A 17,398-nucleotide genomic window follows, 5' to 3' on the forward strand; every position below is an offset into this window, starting at 1 on the left:
TAATCACAATGGGAGACTACTACCATCACTTCCTGTCGTCGATGTCCGGGGCAGGGATGAATCCAGCGACGTCTCCCGAGGAGATGCTCGACCCTCGAATGCATGGAGCACCGATACCAATGGTGTCTGCGCCGTTACCTGGTCCGTATCAACAACTTGGATATTTTACCGGGTTTCCAGATCCCATGATGTTCAATCAGAACAAGTCGCAGAAAGCTCGCCGAAAGTCTGCAGCTGGTACCCCTGCAGCAGTTGACCATGTCAAGCATCGAAGAACACGATCAGGCTGCTTCATGTGCCGGAGTAGGAGAGTTAAGGTATGTAACTGAGGACTGAGTAGAAAGCATGCCTAACTCTCCCAGTGCGACGAAACCAGACCAATATGTGAACGTACGTGCAGTCTTGCAGGGACTTGTTGATTCTGAGATGATAATGCTAACATTCTTAAGGTTGCAAGAAGGGAAATAGAGAATGTGTCTACCCGGATCCCCCATCATCAAAAGGTTCCTCAGCCTCGAGCGGTAAATCCAAAGATACTGCAACTTCTGCTCAACAAACGAGTCCAACTTCGTCCAAATCCGAGGACGACGAGGACACTGAGCAAGAAAGTAAACTAGAAATGATTGTGGACGAAGACGAAGATACTGAAGACCAAACAAAATCTTCGGTACTCTCCAGACAGTCAAAAAGCGTCTCCCCATCGACCGCAACAGCAACACCAAGTAGCCTTGCAGCTGTCTATTCCTCCTCCGAGTTTCCTATACGGATGGGTGAAGCCGACTGGTCACATCTACCACCGGAGTACCAACAAGGCCTCTCCTTCTTTGTGGAAAACCTCAACCATTTCAATTATTGTATACCACTAGACTCGGATGGCTTTTTTACGAAGATTCTTCCCAATTTGGCCACTCGCCACGAGCCCTTGCTCAACGCGCTCGTAGGCTTCTCTGCATACCATATCACTCTTCGAAACCCACAGGGAAAGCTCCAGGACTTTTTACAATATTACAATAAGAGCGTAACGCAGCTCTTGGGCTTGTTTAAGAGACGAGAGAAGCCCAACGTTGCCACTCTTCTCACTATTCTGCAGCTTGCCACTATCGAGGTATCTGTCAATCCTTTCTCGCCATCCAACCTTCACATTCTGACTACTGCTTAGGAATATTTTGGCGACTGGGTCAATCTAATGGGACACCAAAAAGCAGCTTTCGAAATAATAACGAGTATATTCACCCCCCAGACAGTGATGCAGACGCCCGTTGGCCGCATGTGCCTTAGCTGGTACGCCCGATTCGATAACTTCGTTGCCCTCATGGGAGGATTCCCTACCGATCTGCCGCGCGAATGGTTCCAAGCGATGCTGGATTTCTATCAATCCGGGATTACGTCAAACCCAGATGAGTTACATTGGAAAATCGATGCGTGGTCCGCACGACTTCGCCTGATCTCTTACGACATGTCGATTTTGTTCGCCCGAGGCAGTAGAGGCCAGATATCCCAGGAGGACTTCGTGAAAGAGCACGAACATTTGAACCAACAGCTCATAGAGTGGAAGGAGAAACGCGACCCCGCCCTACAGGATCCCAAATATCTTATCAAGGATTTTCCTCCGGCAGAAACTCTCGATCCGGACGACTTTGTTAATCCCTATACGGTTGGAATACTTTACGATTTTCCCCTGTTCGACGTCACAGTTCTATGCGCAGAATGGAACAGCATCATGATAATGCACAAATGCCAATCATCAGGAATGAGACCGGACCAACTGTTTGCGGATCTAAACCGCCATGCATATAGGACGTGTCAATATTTCGAAACATTGGAGTTCTGGCCTTCAACTCCCAGAGGCGTTTTGGTTCTGATACAAGCATGTATTGCTATTGCAGCTCTTTTCTGCCCTCAGGATGCGAGGCATCACATGTGGTTCCGCCGGAAGTTTGCTTTACTAGAGACTATGGGGTAAGAACAAAACTAGCCTACATGCTCCAGTCGGAAGGTCATAAGTCGAATGATCGCTAATTATTAAGTAGGTACATTCATCCTCTTCCGCTACGTACCAAAATGGCAGAGTTATTCCGAGAACCCTCCTGTGTAAACTGGTGGCTGCCGAATGAAGAGGGATTCAGCCCAGTGTTACAGGAAATCCGTAATTTTGCGGATGAACGGAACGCTGCAGCTGTTACAGCCCAGCAAGAAAGTGTTCGTGAGGTTCGACATATTTTCGCTAAGATGTCGCTGATGGATGATGCAAATGCCCCGTCAAGCTCTAGTCCAGACTCTGCGTCAGGGCCCAGTGTTGATTCATCCAGTGCGAAGCGATGATGTATTCAGGGGCTGGGAACTATCCCGGATCATGCAAGTACACAGAAATTGCAACACGAACTCATCATTATTTAGATTCTCCCCCCTATTTTTCTTTTCCTGCACACCTCCCTTTTGTGGGCAGATTGTGGAGATTGTTGTTTCTCCAGCAGGGACAAAATTTCGAGGCAGGCGGCCAATAATGACACTTCTTTTCTGAGGCCAGGGAAGGAGAAACTTCGTGGTTTGTTTTGGGGTTACATACGCAGGAATAGACTAAGGAACCATTACACGTGGTATGGTAGATAAACGCGTTTACAGCCACGGCGCTGGCATGTGGAGGATTTATTGGAAGATTGGGTGTTTCAACAGGCATTTTGACGGTGCCAGTACCACTGTCAGGTTGGTTATGTATTGACTACTGAGGATGACTGTGTGGTCAATTGTATTATTATACAGTGGGCAGGTGACTCTGCCATGCTATACTACCATATCCTGAAAGACAAGATATGAAATCAAATGGATATCACCTTGATCCGTCTATTACTTCTCATCCTTTTTAGGTTCATCATCTGACTTGGTATCTATGGCCTTTGCCGCATCCTCTGAGGATTTGTCCTTGGCCTCTGAGGATTCAGGGGCATCCGCATCTGGTGCTGAGTCTACAGAGGCGTTTTCCCTTGTTGGCTCGTCCTCTGCAACGCCCGTATCTGTGGATTGCGCTGACTCAAGAGAGTCCGCGGCTGGCTCATGTTCATCCGTTTGAGTGTCATCGTCGTTTGCAGAATCTTGTTCTGAAACAGATCCAACAACTGTCTGGTCGGCATCATCGTCAATTTCTTTGTCTTCATCATCATCGTCGTCATCTTCTTCCTTCTCAGCTGGGGGACTGTGGGACTGTGCTCCGGATTCTCCCATGACTGATTGCTCAACAATAACAGGGACATCGGCCACTTCTGGCTCCTCCTCCACGGGTGAGGGAGCGGTCAGGTGCATATCCTTTAGTTTCCTGGAAACTCCAGCAGGTTCCTCCTCCTCGGCTTCAATGACAGTTGTTACAGCACTTCCCGTCGAAGGACTACTTCGAATGTGTCGTCGAGTATTCGTTCTTGTTGGATGCATGTTGTCTTCTTCGGCAGGAGGACCTCGTTGATGAGATGAAGGCTTGAGAATGGTGGGAGGAGGTTTCTCGGGCTCCTGTTCAGTATGGGGTGCCTCGAGTCCCTCCGCCTCGGGAGGCAACTTGTAGTTCTCAGCAGGCAGCAGATCATACAAGTCGCATACAGTCTTGAACAGGACGTACAGTCCTGTCTCGGCCTCTACAGACCAAAACACACCACGATGCTGAAACCAGGCATGGGCGAATATGCGATGCAACCTGCGGAACACATTGACGAGATTCTTGACACCCACATTCTTACTGTGGTTGTCATTGTGGACGACAAAGCGGCTGGGGAAGATCTTCTGGTCGGTCACAACGTTGGCAGCCCAGTCCAGGGTGTGACAGCAGTAGTCGATGGCGCAGCAGCTCTTGGGCTGTTCGTGCACAGCGCAGAGGAACTGCCATTCGGAAGCGCGCATTTCAGGGCACGTGTTCGCACTGCATGGCGGGGTGTCGAAGAGGAAGCCAACGATCAAGGAGTTGCACTGCGAGATGAGGAAGCGGCAGAGCTCATAGAGCCAGATAGTCCGGTCGACGCCATTGGGAGGTGTCGCGAGCTGTAGCGCGGTGCCACGAGTGATCGGTTGGGTGTTGGAGGAGGTATGGTAGCAGTGGAGGGCGGCTAGGTGTTCTTGGAGTTGAAATGCAGAGTCGAGCTGGTTCATGTTAGCTTCAAGGTTCCGACATATTATGATGACGGCGCAAATAAGGTACCTCTTGTAGTGGTATCAAAGGAGGTCCAGCAGCCATATCTGCTGCTTTTGTTCCTGGGTGTATCCGCCGTCTAGAGCTGGCTTCAAGCTGCGATTGCTCCTGGGGTGTCGTATGAAGACTGGCTGCAGGTCCGCCAGAAGGAGACATGGGTGCCATTTGAATCTCTGCGGCTGGCGGAGGGCTTGGAAGCCTAGGGGAGCTCGGTGCTAAAGACATGACTGGCAAAATTATGAAGTCGTTGCTAATAAAAACTCGCGATGTTGGGCGCAAAAGATCTGGGGAGAACTGGGCGGTTAATATCACACAAGGCTGCGCTGGGTTGACAAGTGGCTGGCAAGGGGAGGCAAGAAAACTTAGGACCATTATCCTAAGTGACGAAAATACTTGGGTAATCTTAGTGTATTTCAGTAGATCTTTAGACCAGTTAAATTTGACACCCTGTTCTAGCGTCACGAGGTTTATTATATCCCCAAGACTGGGCAGGGCTACCTAAGCTCACCAGGGGGTCTAGGGTGGGGATTCGGTATATGCATAACAGAGAAATGCCCGTCGCATGCAGCTAAGGGGGACCGTGCAACTTATACCATCGAGTTTCTGAATGCATGATTTCAAGATATTTTGTGAGTGCTTCTTATTGATCGAGAAGAGTCTAAACTCACGGCGAAAAGAACTCGATACCCGCCAGCCGTTAGAATTGCTTCCCGAGCGTTCTTGAACTTAAAGAAAAGGCTGAACTAAACGGCCAAACGTTAACTACAACAGTCATGGATTTTGATGACGATGCCCCGCCAGAGCTGGTTGATACAACCGCCAACGATGTGGATGAGGAGATTACAGTCAAGGTTCCTATCACAATTGTGACAGGTATTACTACTAGCCACTATTTATCTCATTCTCTAATAGTTGATAGGATATCTCGGTGCTGGTAAAACTACCTTGCTAAATTACATCCTTACGGCTCACCATGGCAAGAAGATCGCTGTCATCATGAATGGTTAGGACGGACCATGACTTGTTGGAAACAGCCACTAACATGATATAGAATTTGGAGACTGTAAGTGCTCAGGTGTGAGATTGTCGTTACGTTTCTAAGTCGTACTGCAGCGCTCGACATTGAAAAGTCCCTTACTGTGAACAAAGGTGGTGAGCAGGTTGAAGAATGGTTAGAAGTCGGCAATGGCTGTATCTGCTGTTCCGTAAAGTACGTCTTGAATGTACGGCAGCCACCCACTACCGTGCTAACTGAATTCAGGGATACAGGAGTCAATGCGATAGAGTCTCTCATGTCAAAGAAGGGTGCATTTGACTATATCCTCCTCGAAACCACTGGCTTAGCCGACCCCGGAAACCTAGCCCCCCTCTTCTGGGTGGACGACGGACTTGGAAGTACCATTTATTTGGATGGAATAGTCACGCTCGTAGATGCGAAGAATATCCTGCGCAGTCTTGACGACCCCAATGGTGTTGTCGAAGGACACGACGACCACGGTCATGGCCCTGTTATGACAACAGCACACGTCCAGATCTCTCATGCGGATGTGATCGTGATCAACAAGGCCGACATGGTGACAGAGGTGGAACTCAACCAGGCCAAAGAGAGAATCCAGTCGATCAATGGTCTTGCTAAGATCCATGTAACGGAGAGGAGTGTAGTCCCTCAATTGGAAGGATTCCTGCTTGATTTGCACGCATATGACCAATTCAATGAGTCAGACGCAAATGCCAAGGGACATAGTCACCTCGACCCTGTAAGTTCCCGCCTGATATATGATATTTGTAAGAGGTTTATGTAGCTAACCGCTCAGACCATATCGACCGTCACCATACCCGTTGGCCGCCTTGAGCCAGGACAACTGGACACAGTTGATCGTTGGCTACGATCGGTACTGTGGGACAGCAAATTACCTGAAGATGAAAAGGAAGGTGATTTCGAGATCCATCGCTCCAAGGGACGGCTTGTGTTTGCCAATGGAGAGGTCAAGATGTTGCAGGGGGTGAGGGAGGTCTTTGAGATAAATGACGGGCCGTTGGGAGATGAGACGCCCAAGGAGGGGAAGATTATTCTGATTGGAAGAAACGTAGCAGATGTTGGATTTGAAGACAGTTTCAAAAAAGCCCTGAGCTAGCCTTTATTACCTAGAGTAAAGAATAGAGGTGCATGATATTTCTATGATGTCTGAGGTCTTTCACTAGTGCTGGCTGATTACTGAATGTAGACTGGAGCAGTTGAGCTCTGCTCAATGAATGGCAATTGACTTGCTTACCTTCTTGCCTATATTACTGTTATCATTCGATATATCACAGTGTCTAATAGAGGTTGTTGTTTATAGGCGTTGTTTATAGGCGTTGTTTGTTGGCGATGTTTGCCATGATGTTGAAGCATCCCCACTTATTCCCGCCCGGATCATCGTCCATTCCACCTCACTCCAATGTCCAGCCTTCTCTCTCAGTGAGTGAGCCCTTCTCCAACCAGTAGCAAACCTAAAGCCCCAGGCGAATAAGGCCAGCTCTGAAAGCAAACGATCGCATCTACAAACAACATCCCTACCATTTTGTCAACCTCCGCACAAAAACGCATCGACGTCGCACCGAACGAACCCTCTTGCTACGACACTTCGAATTAACAACATTGTATTCCAGCAGCACCTCCACTTTGTTGATCGCGACAAACCTCTACAGTCAATCATGAATAGGCCAGGTAGGACGCACCCCCCACGACGTTATTCCTTCGCAGCCCAGACCCCGCGCTGCCAGCGACATCTGCAAAAACCTTCGTCATCTTTCGTAATTTTTTCGGCATATTATCATGCGAGAGAGAGCTGTGCGCCAGCACTTACGCTCACGAGCTTTGTGAAACTCCCTTGACGGCTTTCAACCCCTCCGCGACCCTCATTGACCTTGTTCGGATGTCGCCACGATCGCTTCAATGGATCTAAACGCGGATCAGGATCAGGCTGGGGGCATGTCGGAGAGATTGCCATGAGCAGAGGCTGGATGGTCAAGCAAGCAAGCGAGCATTGGCAGGATAACGCTGACGATGTCATCGAATCGTAGGGGCAGTGCCACAGACACTCCGCGGGATGCCTGGTGGCTTTGGAGGTCAACAGCAACCCCAACAACCAGGACGAGCAGGAACGAATCGATTACCGAACGGAAAACTAGGTATGCGCTTCAGAAGTGATTGCGATCTCCGCGCTGTTGTTTTGGCTGGGTTGCATCGAAGACGGCCTTAGGCTAATACCGGGGGACAAATATAGGGAACAACAACTCTGGCTGGGCGTTTGGAGGGGTTCCCATGGCTGGAGCAGGTCCCCAAAACGCTGGACGTCAACTTGGCGGAAACGTGAGCTTCGCACAGAGCTTGTCGGGCTCCCAACCTGCAACATCACTCGACCTATCGTACGTATATGGCTGCGGCACACATCATCGGAGCTTCAATACCTGTCCGGTATTGAATTATTCGAATCGAAGCTAGTCACAATGACGCGCTTGCTAATGCAGACTAGCGAATTCCCATCATTATCGAACAACGCCCAGATGTCGAACCCCAACCAGTCGTCTATGTGGTCGACAGCTGGATCGCGAAACCTGGGTGGTCCCAGTCCGCGCAACCAAGCTACCCCTCAGCAAGGTGGCCAGGATGATATGTTCAGTCCCACCTCTTCCAGAGGGCAAGGCGGGTTCAGATTCGGTAACCAAGGCAACATTGGACAACAAACTCAATCAAGCAGCGTTGACGACTTTCCACCACTGAACCAGACCTCGAATGGTGAGATGGGATCAGATCGGACGGCGAGCTTGATGTCATCTTTAGGCTTCAGCTCTCAGGCCGCCGGTGCTGGACCCTCAGCAAGCAATAGGGGGAATGGTCTTCTGAACGCATTGTCGGCTAACAGCCGAGCGAATGAAGCCAGGTCGCCGCCTGGTATTGGAGCCCCTGGCTCTTCAAGACCGCAAGACGGCAAACCTCCTGGCCTGGAAGAGCCCCGGCAAAAGTCTTCCAAGGAGGATGCGGTACCAGACGATGCTTCTAATGCAGCGGATTATAACAACGCGGACTATAGCGCCACGAATTATGTGGCACAAACCATGCAAAAGAGACTCGATACTGAGGACGTCATTGACCCTCTAGAGGGTATGCCAGCATCCGACAAGTGGGGTCTCAAGGGCTTGACAACGTTGATGAACAACTATCCTGACTACCACGCGATGGTTGTGGGAATGGACCCTAACTCGTTAGGACTTGACATCAATTCTCAAGAGTTTGTCTTCTCAAAACTAGCGATGGGGGCTTGCTAACATGCTTCTCAGGTTGTTTTCGACTCAGATTTACTCGCTGTTTGATGACGCACCTCCTCGGCCAGTCCTTTCCAATGGAAGATTTCGATTGCCGGATTGTTATAACGTGACAAATGTGCAACCTATCGAGAGTAAAATTCAGAGTTTCAATGAAGAGACTCTATTTTGGATCTTTTACAGCTGTACGGCAGATGTAAAGCAACAAATGGCTGCAGTTGAGCTGTAGGCGATAACCTATTTGCGCACTGTATTGAAAACAACTAACTCGTTGATAGACATTCACGAAACTGGAGGTGGCACAAGAAACACCAGATCTGGTTGACCAAAGACGAGCACATGACTCCTCAAATACTGAGTCCTAACCATGAGCGAGGCTATTACGTCGTCTGGGACACAAACTCCTGGCGCAAAGAGCGTGTATGTGCATCTCGGAGCGTTTTAGACGATATCATCTAACAAGCGCACAGAAAGAGCTCACTCTACACTATGGCGATCTAGATACAACGCTGGGCCAGGCGCAGGTTGTGCCTTGATAGGAGCAGTACTGAGCACCACGATTGGAGAGAATTTCCTTTGGAACAGGTGTGCATGGGTGACTGATACGTGAGAAACGTATAAAGGGGCGTTACGGCATCAAGACAGGGCAACTGTTTCTCGTGGGGATGGGATCGGACCTGGGTTATGAATGAACGCTCTTCCATCACTGAGGGCTGGCTTATCGCCTGGATATCGGACTGTCGTGTCAATAAATGATGCTTTTCAGTTCTGCGCAATAACTGTTTGCCTTGAATGTGATGACATGAATGAGAATTCGCCGCGGCCGCATTGGACGGCAGGCTATGGTTTGACTCCAGTTATTCTAACCAATTATCAAGAATCAGCATTTGAAAGAGCCCGAAGGCATCATCTCATTTGGTTCTGATATCAATCATATGAAGTTCGGTCATTAACATGATTAGCCGAGGATTCCCCACATGCAATTTGACGTAGCGCCCCGTCTTTCGAGGTGGGCTCGCTGGCGTAAGAGCAACGCTTATTACATGCCACTGACCCACGACCCAAGCTCTCTAGCTCGTGGCTACAACTGTGCATACTTATCGTCATCTCGGCATCCTTCTTGGACGGCCACCTATCTCGTTCGAACCCGTGTAGCTTCTTATAATTCCTTCGAACGTCCGCCTCTTCCTTGCGACTCATACATCATGGCGGACGACCAAATCTCATTGCCATATCTACTGGCCATCCTGGTCGTCTCGGGCTTGATAATACGATACCTGTTCTTTGGAGGACCGTCGCCACCTCAGCCCACACGATCCCCTGAAGCTTTCCTCCGGTCTAGAGAGATTGCAGTTGAGAGAATACAGCAAATGTTTCCGCAGGCGGATCGACGGAGTATTCTATGGGATCTGCAGCGCAACGGAGGAAACATCCAGAGCACGACAGAGCGAATACTAGCAGGACGACTGGACACGGTATGCTGAACCTGTGCCATTGCCCTTTCAGGCCTCTTGCTGACAAGTATCACCACTAGCCCCCCGTGACTTTCCAACCGCCGCCTCCTCCGGGCCAGTCCGCACCGAGCAGCAGCGCAGCGACGGCGTCTCGACAGCCGGATAAGCCAGCGCAGCCGGATCTTATCACCCGGTATAACCTTAAGGACAAGTTGGATACTGCGTCGCAGGAGGAGCAGGATGCCAAGGGTAAGGGATGGAGCTCGAACAGAGATGAGAGGCAAGCTTCGCTGCAGAGGAGGAGGGATGAGATGATTCTTGCAGCGCGGAGGAAGATGGAGGCTAAGCTTGCGGCTGAGAAGGCGGCTCAGGGGAGTTGATAGGATAGAAAGACGCATGACATAGTAGATAACAAGGTGGCCAAGCATTGTATTAGTTTTTGACGGTGGTATCATGTCGCGTGCCCTTTTGACAGAGACAACTGTTGCTTTTTCTTTTATTATACTCATATTTAGACAAACATGTATTTGTAACAATACTTGATTAATCAAGCTCAAGAACCTAAGGTGCTTGTATAGCGGGTTGTCAGATGTGCATCAACGCTTGTTAGCATGTAAGCCAACCCTGCTGTACTGCATATCGATTATCGTCCGTTGATCACATGTGCAAACAATTCAAGCAGTTTTGCCATCTTGCTACCAGAGACTTAAAATATCGCCATGCCGAGATATCTGCCACAAGTCCAATAACAACTATCTAGTACTCACGAATATTTCACTCGAACTTAGCTTGTTTCTCAGACTTATTCTGAGATTTACACCAACCAGCCAAGCCTCTCATGTGAAGCTGATAGTCAGAGATGTGGCAGTGCTTGCGTGGCTCTGTGGCGATGGTCTCGGGAGATCATCAGGAAATGAATGTCTAGCAACTAGCGCAGTGCTAGGAGTGCCAGAAGGCCTCCAGATACAATCAAAGCGAAAATGAAGATTGGTCTGTGTTCCGGTGCATGACTGAGGTAGCCAAAAGGTTTAGAAATCCAGTTGAAGCTATCTTAGCATATAGACACCTTGAGGTTGATTGCCAGTAACGGCATAAACTCAATCTCTGACAGGTTCGACAGAGATACCATCTAATAAAACACTTACTCTCACTGAAACAGTGATGTGAATCACATACCTTAACTACGTCGGATGATAGCTCATTGTTGGAGTTGTAGACAATAGCAACTGTAGTGGGGTTCTGGGGATTGGTTGCTGGTACAAATATAAGACCCCGCCACATGTTTGTTTTCTTCTACATATGCGCGGGCAACCGAATGATACTCTGACAGGAATCTGCTTCAGCTACGCCAACAGGTTCCAAATTCAGGAACAAGATTAATTATCGCATTCCAAGATCACTTCTTAGTAAAGTCACCTCAAAAGAGGCGTTACGAAACATCTGCCGCGAAATCCAGGGTCCAAAAATCTATCAAAGGCGAACCCTGGAGCTGAGCCACAGCCATTCAACGCGGCCTCGTGAACTAGGGTCCAGGTAGTTCAAGTGTATCACCCTTCGACTTCACCCATTCACCTGAGCTCCGCCTAGATCCAAAAAGGCACACTACCTATTCTCCGATCAACACCAGCTTCACATCTCCCTCTTTTTTTTTAGCACTTTCATCGCATCTCCCCCTTCATTCACTGACCTTTGCGTCCCCTCTTTAGACTAAACGTAGTCTCGTCTTTGGTCATACAGATTCGCTCCTTGATCAACAGCCTCACGTTCAAGATTTGACGTCATCTTGGTAACTCTCCCTTTTCCTTGGATTAGCAACATGCCAATCAGTACCACCAATCCGCATCTGTTGCTGCGCATGTCAAGAGGCACAGTTAGCTCAGGTAGCCACCCGACACCGGGTCCATCCTTGCGATACTGCATGGCTGATCAGATATATCCTTCATGCCCTACGCTCCCTGGCCGACCTCATGACCCTTGCTCAACCTCGTTGATTTGATCTCGACTTTCTAGTGATTATACGTGCTAACATTAAACCTTCAAGTTACGACTTCATACTCGTGCACCTCGATCGAGAACGTACCCTGGCATTTGAGTGCAGTACCCCATTGTGCAACAGTGACCAATTCGAACTCCAACGACAAGTCTCTCGCATACCTGAAACGCCACTCGACACAAACGATACCGAAGACGGCCTTCATGTATTTCCACAAACTATTCGATTGTTGATACCCGAACCCTTCAAGACTACAAGTACATATCTTGAGGTTGCGTGCACCTAATTGCCAGCGGACCGGGGCCCTTTCATCGCGATGGGTACACCCCGAGACTATTATGCAGACTTAGAGCTGCCACCGACGGCAGACGCCGCGGAAATTCGAAAACAATATCGAAAACTTGGTACAAATGGACGAAGCTTGTTTGCTTTTTACAGCCGCTGACACGAATTGTAGCTCTCAAGTATCATCCAGATCGCAATCCTGGACGAGAGGCAGAAGTGAACACACAGTTCCAGATTATCCAAACGGCGCACGAAATTCTTTCCGACCCTGAACAGAAGGCCAAGCACGATGCTTCGCGAGGGCGCGGTAGATTTCCAGGAGCTTCGGGTGTTAAGGGTAACCCGTGGTCAAATGTCAGCGCCCAGTATCCGCCCCCTCCTCGGCGCAACAATGCAAATCCTCGAGCTCCGCCATCGGGCGCACAAAGATGGCAACGTTTCTCTACGGGAGTTCCTCCCACTGCAAAGCATTATACAGCATCAGATGCTGAATCGAAGAAGAATGCTGCCCGAGCGTTTGAAAACATGCGAAAGGGTACATCGACCAAAGCGAACGATCAACCACGACCTCCCCCTCCACCTCCGCCACCACGAACTGAATCTGCCAGACAACGTCAAGAGGCCTCGTTTGGTGCAAGGAAGACAGGCTTCCACCCTCGGACAACAGTGGGCGATGAACCACCTGTATCAAGTAGCAACTACAGCTCGAGACCTGCTTCGGAACGATATGCGCAGCGATTTGGCTCTGACATTCCACAACAAGCACCTCCTCCTACTCCCCAACGGCCGCCCCCAACTGCGATGCCTGATCCGTTAAGCCAATTCAGAGACCGAGACAGTACAGCAGACCCCCGACAAAGCAGTCCTTATGCATCAAACGGAGGCGAAAAGACTAACCCTTTCGATGGCATCTCAATAAACCGGGCTAAGAGTACTCGGGAAGCAACTCGCCAAGATCAATCCGCCTCTGAAAATGAAGCCTTCAACCGACAACGCAGCGCCAGTGCACCGAAGGGTGGAAAGGCTGAGGACGTTCCTTTGAATAATAAGGCTCCTGAACAACCTTCGATACCTCGGGATCCGGCAGACCGTCCCAAGGCGCCGTTGAAGAAAACTCGCAGTGGTTTCAAGAGTGTTCCACTAGGACCTAACCAGCAGGCCACTGAGTTTCCCGCAAATGATAAGCGTCAGTGAAAGTCGCCAATTCAAAAATCTTGTTACTAACTATAAGACAGCAACTGATTCACCTGGTGGCCCAACAATGTATGGCAATCCATTTTCTACAACATCTAGCCGCCCATTCCTGAAGAGCTCCAACAAGTGTCGTGGTCACCACGGGTATGATTCCTTGGGGAATCATTGCCCACATGAAATCCCTATCAAGCCTTCTCAGCCGTCGCCTAGTGGTAGACAGTATTCAACTCACCAATTGACTCCGTTTGAGCGCCAGCAACAGGAGCTCTTATCGCAACTCATCAACAACGCAAGTCCTGACAGCCCTGCTAAGAAGCCGAAGCTCCAAGACCGCGACTCCAAAATCCCCAGCATGCCGAATCGTGCTAACAAAGTCTACTCGAACAGCTTTAGTTTCCCTGTCAATGATGACACTTTCGCGCGAACATCGCCTGATCACCATCGATTCTCCCGACGAAGCACTGACGATATTAACACTAGTTTTGCTGATGAAGATGATGCTGCTGGGTGGGAGTTCAATGCCGGTGGAGCTGAACAGGACAGCCCAAGTAGGCCCCGAAAGCCAGGTCGCCGATCTCCAGGGAAGCGGCCCCCGATGAGCGGCAAGAGTACACCGAGTTTCATGTCTGATGCCGAGAGATCCGACTCTGCTAAACCCGAGTCGGCCTTTAACCCTGCAGGTTGGGACTTTGGTCCCCAAACATTTGTTCCTCAGCCGTCAAAGTCTGTATCTCCCACGCGATCTACCCGAACAAACTCACGAAAGCCGAAGGCGTCCAAAAAGTCAAGCCATGCCAATCTTGTGGACGACAGCAGCAGTGAAGATGAGGTTTTGGAATGGCGTGGCCGAAAGGTGCAAGAAGAGCCACTTGCTGCCGAGAGCCCCCAGGCTATGGACATAGATACTCCTCCTGCGCCGTCTTCCATGCCGCCACCTCGACCCCCCAAGGTACCTTCACCCCAACCAGCTCAGACTACGCCTTCACCACAGCCTGCCCAGCCTGTGAGCCAACCTCCGCAACCCGTTGAAACGAACCAGGCTCCTGGAGTGGTACCTGCTCCTCATGCTGCCCGAAACATCAACGTCGAACCCACCAGACCCGAGTGGCGACCTGGCAATGTTGACACCGTCAATGGTAACGAGCACGGACCCGAGAGTCCCAGAAAGGCATTCAATCCAAACAACATGGGATCTGAAGACAGCGAAGAGTTCCAAGCAAGCTTTGCTGACCTCAGAAATGTGGCACCATTCACTCAACAGAGTTCCGGCTTGAAGTCTTTCTCTGACTTGAAGGACAATCTACCATTTGAAAGCAAAGCGGCGCCACAGATTCCAATGAAGTTACCCAAGGTCCACCCGTTGATCTTTCCAGCAGCACCAACTGCTCCTCAAATCCCAGCTGCGGCCACTATTAACGGTGTAAAGCCAAGTGCGCTTTCTTGGGAGACATATGTCAAAGATTTTGAACATTACTTGAAGCAATGGGACACGTTCAACGCCCAAGTCGTCGACCATTTTGCCACCCGAAAGTCGCACATTGCTCGTACCCGAGAAGAAAAGGGGTATTCATTCTTGGAGAACCGGGGTGATGCTGACATTCAGGAGTATTACAACTGGCTCGAACAGGATATGGATGTTCGTCGACGCTGGGCAGCCGCATGCGAGGAGCATGAGCACCGATTCCGAGAATTCATGGCGTTTCGAATGAAGATGAAGTAATTGATTGGTTTTGTTTTGTGGAGTTGACAGTTTATGGATTGGGTCGAATTTCGTCTAATGTCGTTTTACCGTCAACATGGGATACCAAGAAGACTAACTACTTAGCTGTTGATCACTGGAGAGGATACATATAGCACGCGATACAGAGTGAATTTCGGGGTTTCTACAGGAGTCCACAAGATGATGAGGATAGGAGGTTCTGGATCTGGGAGGCAACAGGCGCGATGCAAGCATGCGGTGCGTGGAGCTGGCAATTATGTTGCGTTGCGTTACGTTTGATAGTGGTTTTTGTCGTTGATTATTAGTGGCAACTGGGCGATTTGCATCAAGGGCGTTCTCGCTGCAGACGAGACTTGAGCTTCACTGGCATCAGCGGTTTGGTCTTTGGAGACAGGATTCCAAGATGTGTATATGATGGCACGAGTTAACCATAGAAATAGACGAGATGGTACCTCTCAACGAGTTGGCAGTGTCAGGCACTGGCAGATTCACGGCGGCAGTGCGCTAGCCCCTGGCTCTCAGATCGTGAGATTCGAGACTTGAGAACCTGTGTGTGTGATTCGCTGCTCTCTATGATCGCGAGAGCTATATTATCCCCATCCTCTAAGTTTTCTGCCTTTTTCTCTCCTTCTCTCCTCCATATTATTTCTGACCGGAGTCGGTAGTCTTCTTCATCAACAATATCCGTATCGAAGCCTTCAACAGGCGCTTTACCTCTGCAAACAGCGACGACATAAGCACAAGAACAAACACACGAAGTAAGTTTTAGTTATTATTCCTCTTATTGTTCCTCTCTCATATCCGTTTGCTGGTCACCCTTAGACCACAATCGGAGTGCGCTGGGTGGTTCACTGCAATGGCCGTTTCGTCCGATCTTTTTCGAGAGCCGTTTGCTTTTTGCAATTGTCTAGTGAGGGGGTGTTCTTTTGTTTACTGCCTTTCAACACCTTCTATTCTTCTATTCAAACAATTTCCTGCATCTTTACTGCGGATTTCTAGTATTTAAGAGCACTCGTTAACAGACTTAGGAACCCTTTTCTTCTTTCATTCCTTCACAACTCCATCACACTCCACATCTACCTTCTTCTCTCTTGTTCTTGAGTGTATCCTCAAGACGTCCTTCTAATCTCATCGCTGCTACAAGGGCCTTGCGCATCATCCACAAGTATCGACATATATAACTGTCGCAATGTCTGACGCTGCTGTGAAGCCCAACGCCTGGACCGATGAGGCCAAGGTAAGTCCCGACCATACCCCCGATCCATGTGGAAGGGGTCTAACCACCTCAACAGAACGAGCTTCTCCTGCGCATCATCGCGCAGTTGAAGCCCGAGGGCAAGTCTATCAACTGGTCCGAGATTAACATGGAAGGCCGTACCGTCAAGAGCCTTCAGAACCAGTGGACTTTTTTCAATAAAAAGCTTGAGGCCTTCAAGACTCAGTCAAACGATGGCAGCACCCCTTCTACTCCCGCTAAGAAGGCGACTTCTGGTAAGCCATATGCCCCCTTTCTAGTCGCGACAATCTAGTAGAGTAACTAACCCCTTCATCTAGCTCGCAAGCGGGGCCCGAAGGCCAAGAAGGTCGCCCCCGATGACGACGAGGTGTACGAGAGCCCCAAGGTGACCCCTCGTAAGCGTCGCGCTCCTAGTAAGTCGATCGTACACAACCCTCATACCAAGCCTTTTACTAACACTGGTAACAGAGACCCCCGAGAGCGACTCAAAGGCCGTCAAGAAAGAACTTAGCGAGGCCGTCGTCAAGGATGAGGAAATGGAGGATGACCGCGACGTCGATGGAGAGGTCTAGGCTCTTATCTTCTCTCTATGGCGCCGGACAACTTCGTCGCTAAAGTCTCCAGAGACGTCAGAAGAAGACAAAGTCTACCTAGTATGCCATTGTGTTCAGGCTTAGGTGAAGGGGGTGGGTTCACATCTAGCAGGGCAGATAGGAACTATCATATGTGGTCTATTTGATGACCATGGAAGCTAGTATACATATTAGCTGATAAACATATACTGCCTCTGCAATATCTCTGGAGTCTTTGATTATGTGATAATGAGAAAGCCCTATCTAGAATGTCGCGATGCCTGTCCGACCCTGACATCGACTTGTTAGTAGCATGAAGATAACGTTACTGCAAGCCTCTATTGATAAATGTTGTAAGTATAAAGAAGTGTCTGTCTAAGGCAGTTGTTTAGATATTGCCTTTCTAGGTGAAGTCGATCGGGGATGGAGCCGACTCTAGGTCGGATTGTGGGGGTTGTTAGAACGCGATG

At 49.5% G+C, this 17,398-nt stretch overlaps 9 protein-coding genes across 14 annotated transcripts; 6 read left to right on the forward strand and 3 right to left on the reverse strand.

Moving 5' to 3' along the window:
• FOXG_19835 (uncharacterized protein) lies at positions 1 to 3,751 on the forward strand. 2 transcript variants are annotated; one of them, XM_018400112.1, is made up of 5 exons: positions 1 to 317; positions 363 to 390; positions 450 to 1,105; positions 1,160 to 1,959; positions 2,031 to 3,751. In XM_018400112.1, exons 1-5 carry the CDS (start codon positions 9 to 11, stop codon positions 2,320 to 2,322), a joined length of 2,085 nt encoding a protein of 694 aa, XP_018245450.1. In that variant the 5' UTR covers positions 1 to 8; the 3' UTR covers positions 2,323 to 3,751. The 2 variants fall into 2 exon arrangements, with proteins under 2 accessions (XP_018245450.1, XP_018245451.1); XM_018400113.1 differs by having other exon boundaries at positions 1 to 390.
• Positions 2,630 to 4,586, reverse strand: FOXG_08582 (uncharacterized protein). The gene is made up of 2 exons (XM_018387581.1): positions 4,178 to 4,586; positions 2,630 to 4,119 (listed from the first exon to the last, which is right to left on the reverse strand). The coding sequence occupies exons 1-2, from the start codon at positions 4,538 to 4,540 to the stop codon at positions 2,845 to 2,847; spliced, it is 1,638 nt and encodes a 545-aa protein (XP_018245452.1). The 5' UTR covers positions 4,541 to 4,586; the 3' UTR covers positions 2,630 to 2,844.
• Positions 4,587 to 4,764: 178 nt separating this feature from the next.
• Positions 4,765 to 6,503, forward strand: FOXG_08583 (uncharacterized protein). The gene is made up of 7 exons (XM_018387582.1): positions 4,765 to 4,797; positions 4,846 to 5,041; positions 5,088 to 5,171; positions 5,220 to 5,231; positions 5,282 to 5,378; positions 5,430 to 5,925; positions 5,983 to 6,503. The coding sequence occupies exons 2-7, from the start codon at positions 4,942 to 4,944 to the stop codon at positions 6,301 to 6,303; spliced, it is 1,110 nt and encodes a 369-aa protein (XP_018245453.1). The 5' UTR covers positions 4,765 to 4,797; positions 4,846 to 4,941; the 3' UTR covers positions 6,304 to 6,503.
• A 110-nt stretch (positions 6,504 to 6,613) lies between these two features.
• FOXG_08584 (uncharacterized protein) lies at positions 6,614 to 9,373 on the forward strand. Its single transcript, XM_018387583.1, has 6 exons — positions 6,614 to 7,339; positions 7,435 to 7,576; positions 7,684 to 8,439; positions 8,489 to 8,698; positions 8,752 to 8,893; positions 8,944 to 9,373. Exons 1-6 carry the CDS (start codon positions 7,258 to 7,260, stop codon positions 9,007 to 9,009), a joined length of 1,398 nt encoding a protein of 465 aa, XP_018245454.1. The 5' UTR covers positions 6,614 to 7,257; the 3' UTR covers positions 9,010 to 9,373.
• Positions 9,374 to 9,506: 133 nt separating this feature from the next.
• FOXG_08585 (uncharacterized protein) lies at positions 9,507 to 10,510 on the forward strand. Its single transcript, XM_018387584.1, has 2 exons — positions 9,507 to 9,948; positions 10,008 to 10,510. Exons 1-2 carry the CDS (start codon positions 9,517 to 9,519, stop codon positions 10,305 to 10,307), a joined length of 732 nt encoding a protein of 243 aa, XP_018245455.1. The 5' UTR covers positions 9,507 to 9,516; the 3' UTR covers positions 10,308 to 10,510.
• A 728-nt stretch (positions 10,511 to 11,238) lies between these two features.
• Positions 11,239 to 15,623, forward strand: FOXG_08586 (uncharacterized protein). 5 transcript variants are annotated; one of them, XM_018387587.1, is made up of 5 exons: positions 11,239 to 11,713; positions 11,969 to 12,324; positions 12,378 to 13,391; positions 13,441 to 13,468; positions 13,787 to 15,623. In XM_018387587.1, exons 2-5 carry the CDS (start codon positions 12,237 to 12,239, stop codon positions 15,117 to 15,119), a joined length of 2,463 nt encoding a protein of 820 aa, XP_018245458.1. In that variant the 5' UTR covers positions 11,239 to 11,713; positions 11,969 to 12,236; the 3' UTR covers positions 15,120 to 15,623. The 5 variants fall into 5 exon arrangements, with proteins under 5 accessions (XP_018245458.1, XP_018245460.1, XP_018245456.1 ...); XM_018387589.1 differs by having other exon boundaries at positions 11,969 to 13,391; XM_018387585.1 differs by having other exon boundaries at positions 13,441 to 15,623.
• FOXG_19836 (uncharacterized protein) lies at positions 11,874 to 12,125 on the reverse strand (the record flags this gene model as incomplete). Its single annotated transcript, XM_018400114.1, has 2 exons — positions 11,874 to 11,933; positions 11,973 to 12,125. The coding sequence occupies 2 exons, from the start codon at positions 12,123 to 12,125 to the stop codon at positions 11,874 to 11,876; spliced, it is 213 nt and encodes a 70-aa protein (XP_018245461.1).
• Positions 15,624 to 15,761: 138 nt separating the features above from the next.
• FOXG_19837 (uncharacterized protein) lies at positions 15,762 to 15,854 on the reverse strand (the record flags this gene model as incomplete). Its single annotated transcript, XM_018400115.1, has 1 exon — positions 15,762 to 15,854. The coding sequence occupies one exon, from the start codon at positions 15,852 to 15,854 to the stop codon at positions 15,762 to 15,764; it is 93 nt and encodes a 30-aa protein (XP_018245462.1).
• Positions 15,763 to 17,231, forward strand: FOXG_08587 (uncharacterized protein). The gene is made up of 5 exons (XM_018387590.1): positions 15,763 to 15,877; positions 16,148 to 16,356; positions 16,412 to 16,610; positions 16,674 to 16,769; positions 16,825 to 17,231. The coding sequence occupies exons 2-5, from the start codon at positions 16,309 to 16,311 to the stop codon at positions 16,926 to 16,928; spliced, it is 447 nt and encodes a 148-aa protein (XP_018245463.1). The 5' UTR covers positions 15,763 to 15,877; positions 16,148 to 16,308; the 3' UTR covers positions 16,929 to 17,231.
• Positions 17,232 to 17,398: the final 167 nt, after the last annotated feature.

This window comes from Fusarium oxysporum, chromosome 2 (assembly GCF_000149955.1).
Source record: "Fusarium oxysporum f. sp. lycopersici 4287 chromosome 2, whole genome shotgun sequence".
Lineage (NCBI taxonomy): Eukaryota > Fungi > Ascomycota > Sordariomycetes > Hypocreales > Nectriaceae > Fusarium > Fusarium oxysporum.

What these genes read in the sequence shown, in the direction of transcription:
- FOXG_08587 (XM_018387590.1), top strand. Translation starts at nt 16,309, where the DNA reads ATGTCTGACGCTGCTGTGAAGCCCAACGCCTGGACCGATGAGGCCAAG. An exon ending in CCTGGACCGATGAGGCCAAG is followed by an intron (nt 16,357 to 16,411) that starts GTAAGTCCCGAC and finishes CCACCTCAACAG; the next exon opens with AACGAGCTTCTCCTGCGCAT. An exon ending in CGCTAAGAAGGCGACTTCTG is followed by an intron (nt 16,611 to 16,673) that starts GTAAGCCATATG and finishes CCCTTCATCTAG; the next exon opens with CTCGCAAGCGGGGCCCGAAG.
- FOXG_08586 (XM_018387585.1), top strand. Translation starts at nt 12,237, where the DNA reads ATGGGTACACCCCGAGACTATTATGCAGACTTAGAGCTGCCACCGACG. An exon ending in AAAACAATATCGAAAACTTG is followed by an intron (nt 12,325 to 12,377) that starts GTACAAATGGAC and finishes CACGAATTGTAG; the next exon opens with CTCTCAAGTATCATCCAGAT. An exon ending in GTTTCCCGCAAATGATAAGC is followed by an intron (nt 13,392 to 13,440) that starts GTCAGTGAAAGT and finishes ACTATAAGACAG; the next exon opens with CAACTGATTCACCTGGTGGC.
- FOXG_08583 (XM_018387582.1), top strand. Translation starts at nt 4,942, where the DNA reads ATGGATTTTGATGACGATGCCCCGCCAGAGCTGGTTGATACAACCGCC. An exon ending in TCCTATCACAATTGTGACAG is followed by an intron (nt 5,042 to 5,087) that starts GTATTACTACTA and finishes AATAGTTGATAG; the next exon opens with GATATCTCGGTGCTGGTAAA. An exon ending in GACATAGTCACCTCGACCCT is followed by an intron (nt 5,926 to 5,982) that starts GTAAGTTCCCGC and finishes CTAACCGCTCAG; the next exon opens with ACCATATCGACCGTCACCAT.
- FOXG_08584 (XM_018387583.1), top strand. Translation starts at nt 7,258, where the DNA reads ATGCCTGGTGGCTTTGGAGGTCAACAGCAACCCCAACAACCAGGACGA. An exon ending in CAAATGGCTGCAGTTGAGCT is followed by an intron (nt 8,699 to 8,751) that starts GTAGGCGATAAC and finishes ACTCGTTGATAG; the next exon opens with ACATTCACGAAACTGGAGGT. An exon ending in ACTCCTGGCGCAAAGAGCGT is followed by an intron (nt 8,894 to 8,943) that starts GTATGTGCATCT and finishes ACAAGCGCACAG; the next exon opens with AAAGAGCTCACTCTACACTA.
- FOXG_08582 (XM_018387581.1), bottom strand. Translation starts at nt 4,540, where the DNA reads ATGGTCCTAAGTTTTCTTGCCTCCCCTTGCCAGCCACTTGTCAACCCA. An exon ending in CTTTGATACCACTACAAGAG is followed by an intron (nt 4,120 to 4,177) that starts GTACCTTATTTG and finishes AACATGAACCAG; the next exon opens with CTCGACTCTGCATTTCAACT.
- FOXG_19835 (XM_018400112.1), top strand. Translation starts at nt 9, where the DNA reads ATGGGAGACTACTACCATCACTTCCTGTCGTCGATGTCCGGGGCAGGG. An exon ending in GCCGGAGTAGGAGAGTTAAG is followed by an intron (nt 318 to 362) that starts GTATGTAACTGA and finishes TAACTCTCCCAG; the next exon opens with TGCGACGAAACCAGACCAAT. An exon ending in GCTTTACTAGAGACTATGGG is followed by an intron (nt 1,960 to 2,030) that starts GTAAGAACAAAA and finishes ATTATTAAGTAG; the next exon opens with GTACATTCATCCTCTTCCGC.
- FOXG_08585 (XM_018387584.1), top strand. Translation starts at nt 9,517, where the DNA reads ATGCCACTGACCCACGACCCAAGCTCTCTAGCTCGTGGCTACAACTGT. An exon ending in TAGCAGGACGACTGGACACG is followed by an intron (nt 9,949 to 10,007) that starts GTATGCTGAACC and finishes TATCACCACTAG; the next exon opens with CCCCCCGTGACTTTCCAACC.